Raw genomic sequence first — 5,358 nt, forward strand, 5'->3', positions numbered from 1 at the left:
GGCGCTATACCTGTGTGGTGAAGAGAGAGCTGAGTCAAAAAGCAAAGGTCTCGATTTACCAGTTGATCTACGTTCCTACCATCGTCTATGGTCATGAGCTTTAGGTAGAGGTCAAAAGAACAAGATCACAGGTACAAGCAGCCGACATGAGTTTTCTCTGTAAGGTGTTTGGACTTTCCCTTAGGGATAGAAGCTCGGCCATCCAGGAGCATCTGCTGCTTCTCCACATGAAGAGCCAGTTAAGGTGGCTTGGGATCTGGTTAGGATGGACACCTCCCTGGTGAGGAATTCAGGTCCCAGAAAGAGGAGACCCAGAGAAAGACCCAGGATACACAGAAGGGACAATGTTCTTCAGCTGGCCTGGAAATGCCTAGGGGTTCCCATGGAGGAGCTGGACCAGTGGCTGGGAAGAGGGAAGTCTTGGCCTCCCGCATAGGCCGCTGACCCCATGACCCGATGCCAGATTAGCAGAAGAAAATAGATGGATGATTTCTTTGTTGGTACAATTGCATGAAGAATTTTGTTCATATCTCATTTATCAGCTGTTCTCCATTAATATGGTTCTTGGAGATTCTTGTTATTCCATATAATTAATTTTATTCAGTCCAGTTTGTCAAGATAATTGAATATGTGTTCTCCACAGAGCAGTTCAGAGACCAGGAAGTAGGACACTTAATCACAGAACAGATTTTGAGACTCCTTTACCCAGCAAGAACCAAGAAGATCCCTTGTTGATCCAGATGTGCTTAGTCAGCTCTACTTATGCTTTCCTACAGAGATTACCTACCCCGAACTGAATACGAGCGAAGTGGTAGCAGGGGCCGAAGTCCAGGCCGGAGCCGGGGACGCAGCAAGAGTCGTCACCGTGGAGAGAGTCGGAGTCCAGACAGGAGCCGGGGACGCAGCAAGAGTCGTCACCGTGGAGAGAGTCGGAGTCCAGACAGGAGCCGGGGACGCAGCAAGAGTCGTCACCGTGGAGAGAGTCGGAGTCCAGACAGGAGCCGGGGACGCAGCAAAAGCCGGGCCAAGAGTCGTGGGCGGAGCAAGAGTCGAGCCCGCAGCAAGTCTAGATCCAGTTCCAGATCTCGGGGGAAGAGCAGAGGAAGGAGTCGTAGTCTCAGCAGTTCGAGCTCCAGCAGCTCGAGTTCCATCAGAGACAAGAATGATCCGTCCAGGAAGCGGTTTAAAGAGCTGGAGCTGGCCCGACGCAGGAGGGAGGTAGAGGAGCTACTGGGTCAACCTACCAAATCCATCCTGAAGAAGCACAACAGTTACGAAGACTCGCCGTCTCTTCGGGTATGTTCAATCTGGTACCAGTTTAATTGCTAATTAGTGGTTCTATCCTGGAAATGCCAGGTTGCTCTGCTACTAAGCTTTAGCTTATATTAGAATGTGATGATACTACAATAAGGAAGGACTGGTTTTGGGTTTGATGAGGTGGCGTTGCATCACGTTGTGCTTCTGTGCCACAGAGCTCCGACTCACCCAGGGATCTGGACCGCACCATGGCTCGTGTGGCCGACCAGTTGATGCAGGCTGTTAAGCTGAATGACCCGCGTGCTGTGGCAGCTGTTCTTTCAGAACTGCGGTCCGACCCGCAGATGTCTCAACGGGCCAACCTCAACAATGAGATCAAAGAAATCCTGAATCTGTTGGGCGTGGCAGAGCCAGTGGGCGGCGTTTCACAGAGAGTCCTGGACGATATTGATGATGAAGAAAAGTTTCTGTATGGAGAATTGGAGGAGCCCAAAATGTCAGCAGCACCAGAGCCAGACCGACATCACAGCCTGGATCTGTACGGAGATGTGACGGAAGACTCGCTGTACTCTGATCTCCCCTCGCAAAGAGCCACGGCCAGTCAAGTGTACAGCTGCCCTCCAACCATTTCACCTCACCTTCAGGTCACTCCGTCTGCGAGTGAGCCGAACAGGCACACGAGTCAGCCCAGCATCAGCCCCAACCAGAATGTCATGGCCTATCCTCCGGGAACAGAGCCACTGGAGGAGAGTGAGCGCCAGGCTTTGGAGGAGTACGAGAAGATCCAGGATCTCCTGAAAACCATTGGGCTTGACCTGGGTGTTGGCGAGATTAGCAAGATGGCTGCCAGGACCAAGGAGCGCCTTCATGGCAACAAGCAGCCTCCAAAGACACCCACGCGGCGACGATACTCTTCCGGCAGCTCCAACGGCAGCCGCCATAGCCGAGGCCGGGGGAGGCGGAGCCAAAGCGGCAGTTCAAGCAGCAGCAGAAGTCGCAGTCGCAGTCATGGGCGGGGCACCAAACGGGGGGCCAGCTGGAGCAGCGAGGACCATGAGTCCAAGAAGACCACAGCTGCTAAAACTTCCAAAGACTGGGAGGTCAAGGAGACAAAGAATGAGTGGAGTACCCCAATGCTGCCTCAGAGTCAGACCTCTGATCCCGCCCCCATCCCAACTCACACAGGCATGCCCATCCCTACTTACCCTCCCCCACAGCTCCCTGGCATGATGCCCCCAAACTACCCTCCTTCAGCATACAGCCAGTATGGAAACTACCTGCCCTACATCCATCAGCAGTGGCCCCCCATGTACCCACCGCCTAACATGACCCTGCCCCCTCAGCCTGCCACAGAGAACCTCACGCCACCTCCCACCTACAAAAAGGCTTACAGAAAACCCACCCCAGAGACGGGGGCCTTAGGTGAGGAACCCAGACTGAGATCTGCTGTGATTGGTCACTCAGACCTGCAGGTGATCCAGTTAGACTGGTTCAGGAAGCGACCAGAACCAGTCAGAGAGGCTGGTGCTGCGTTCCTGTCCATTAGCTGTGTGTTTGGTCCTCAGGTTTTGCGAGGAGTGTTGGTCAGGAAGAGCAGCGGCGGCGGAGTCAGGACCAGAGCATTTCTGACGAGCAGAACAATGAGAGCGAGAAACTAAAGGTGACTCACCTGCACGCGTCACTTCCTGTCTTTACCTATCCTGGCAGGACTCCTGTGCAGCTCTGTGGTTTTCCTGACCACCCAGTCCTGCGGTTCTGTTTCTACTGACTGGGTTTCTGTTTTCAGGTTCTGGAGGAGCGGGAGAAGCTGAGGCAAGAGCGGGAAGTCAGAATGACGAAAAAAGAGTATCTGATAAAGGAGCTGGAGCGACTCAGGAAGCAGCAGGGTGAGTTCCTGAGGGTTCTGCACTGGTCTGATCCAGGTCCTGAAGTCCAAACAGATGAGCTGGGTCCAGCTGAAGTATAGAGTTGCAACACCTCTCCCCACTGGTGACGGTGAAAATTACAGTTCTGACAATGATCTGGACGTTCCTGTTTTCAGGCGAGCTGCTGAGGAAGAAGCGCCGTGAGAAGGACGGCCATAAGGACCCCCTGCTGCAGGAGATAAACCGCCTGCAGGACGAGGTCATGGCGAAGATTTCCAACCTCCGCAAGGAGCACGAGGCTGCCGAGAGGAAGCGCACCGAGATTGAGAAGGTCGCGCAAATCCTTGGCCTGAGCCCTTTAGATCGGCCCGGCAAGATCAGCAAGCTGCCTAAAATCCGGGACCAGGAGGAGTTGCCTCCGAAGAGTGAAAAACGGGAGCAGGGGAGGAACCCAGAGGAGCAGCCAGCTGCCGGCAGCACCGCCTTAAAGGTACGGCTTCTTCAGAGGAGGTTTACTGTCAGACAGCATAGCTAGGGCCCACAAGGTTCCAATACAACCTTCTGTCTTAGTCAGTCAGCTGATATCAGTATAAGTCACATGATGGAAGCAGAGAGTAAAGATCCAATCAGTTCTCCTGCTTCCTTAATAGGTTCATTATTGCATTTAAAGGGTCAGTTCAGATTGTTTGATGTTTTGTGAAGGTATTTATAGATATCCTTTTCAATAACTCCATTGTCTGCCTTGTGTAAAAGAAGTGCTAATTAGATAATTTGGCTTTACCTGTAGTCAAAGGCGGCAGAACTTTATGGCCCTGTGCTGGTCCCGCCAGACATTTCCACAGGCCACGAGCAACTCTGACAATCTGTGGCTGACACCTCTCTATGTTTATATACAGACAGAGGTACAGATAAAACCTGCAGCACTGAGATCCGGACCAAAAGGCTCCAGATCATAACAGTCACCCAAAGGTTTACCACATGGCAGCTTTGGGTCGGGTTGGGATCAGGAACCGGTCTGACACCTGAAAAAAGGCTCTGACACTGATCCGATCCAGGTCTGAACCAATTCTGCCTAAAAATTAAATGAGATTTCTGTATTTGTGCCACATTTGGCCCAAAAGGAGTATTTATAGAACCGTGACGATGTTTTCTTTCTAACGGTGTGGGGATGAAAAAAAAAAGAAGACGACATCGGGGCCACATGTCCGTTATCGGTCCGGACCAAATGCTGACCCACACTTTGGACAGAGCAGATCATTTATGCTCAAGTTGAACAATAATTGTGGGAATATATTTCTTTCCTCCAAAAGCCAATCAGCCATCAGTACCGATGGCTACTGATGGTTTTTTAGGTCTCTGGCTGTTGAATTGAAATTCATTTTTGTCTGCTAAATAACAAGCACATTAAAGTTCTGCCGTTCTGGCAGGTCGCGGGGTTTATGAGCTTTTTTTTTTTTTGTGGTTTGGAGAACTGAAGACCTGACAGTCACCTGACGGGTCACCTGACGGGTCACCCGCTTGGACAAGCGTTTAACCCGCTAATGGTGCGTTTGCACTAAACGCGTTATGCGCGTTAGGAAACGCCTCTGGCGCTTCAAGTTCGGCGCGTTGCACTTTTGGTGCGTTCACACCAAACGCGTGTTGAGCGTCAAGTGCGTCTGGTTCACATTCAAAGTCTTTGTGAAGCGTCGGACATGTTGAACGCGCTCGAAGCTTCAAACGCTCAAAACTGTTCAAATCGCGCCGCGCTGGAGCGCCGCAAACTGTCCGCAAACGGTCCGCAAACTGTACCCATTTGTAGACGCAGCACTTATCTATTGCTTTGGACCAAGCTTCACGCATTGATATTTAACTATTAAGAATATGATGTAATAACGACAAAGCTTCATACAAACATGGTGTTTTAATACAGTGGATCTCTGTGTTCAGCTGTTCTTAGATCGGCTGCAGGCATTTATCAGACTCCAGTTTTGAAAATGGGATCAACTTTATTCCTTCCTCTAAATGCTCTGGGTAAAGCATTCTTTGTGCATGTTCCCCCACAACTTTTAACAATTTTTTCTGGTTATTTTTAAACCAAATCTGTTTCACTGCAGCGCATTTAATAGCCAGCAATCAGTAAATCAGTAGCCAGGCCGCTTCGCATGATGGACCCGACAGCTTTGACCTCCAGGGAAGGGGCGCTGACTTCGGGGCAAACTGCGACAAACCCAATGAGTTGATTGACAGGCGCCAT

General features: G+C 51.1%; 1 protein-coding gene across 2 annotated transcripts; it reads left to right on the forward strand.

Moving 5' to 3' along the window:
* The first annotated feature begins 6 nt into the window (after positions 1–6).
* Positions 7–5,347, forward strand: LOC103133321 (zinc finger protein 318-like). 2 transcript variants are annotated; one of them, XM_016667855.1, is made up of 6 exons: positions 7–836; positions 891–1,296; positions 1,473–2,679; positions 2,823–2,917; positions 3,044–3,143; positions 3,299–5,347. In XM_016667855.1, exons 1-6 carry the CDS (start codon positions 763–765, stop codon positions 3,655–3,657), a joined length of 2,241 nt encoding a protein of 746 aa, XP_016523341.1. In that variant the 5' UTR covers positions 7–762; the 3' UTR covers positions 3,658–5,347. The 2 variants fall into 2 exon arrangements, with proteins under 2 accessions (XP_016523341.1, XP_007545160.2); XM_007545098.2 differs by having other exon boundaries at positions 7–1,296.
* Positions 5,348–5,358: the final 11 nt, after the last annotated feature.

Source organism: Poecilia formosa, unplaced genomic scaffold (assembly GCF_000485575.1).
Source record: "Poecilia formosa unplaced genomic scaffold, Poecilia_formosa-5.1.2 Scaffold2589, whole genome shotgun sequence".
Taxonomy (NCBI): Eukaryota; Metazoa; Chordata; class Actinopteri; order Cyprinodontiformes; family Poeciliidae; genus Poecilia; species Poecilia formosa.

Excerpts from the sequence above, each read along its gene's own strand:
- LOC103133321 (XM_007545098.2), top strand. The coding sequence starts at position 763 with ATGCTTTCCTACAGAGATTACCTACCCCGAACTGAATACGAGCGAAGT. Across the intron at positions 1,297-1,472 it reads AAGACTCGCCGTCTCTTCGG|AGCTCCGACTCACCCAGGGA; the intron begins GTATGTTCAATC and ends TCTGTGCCACAG. Across the intron at positions 3,144-3,298 it reads GCGACTCAGGAAGCAGCAGG|GCGAGCTGCTGAGGAAGAAG; the intron begins GTGAGTTCCTGA and ends TCCTGTTTTCAG.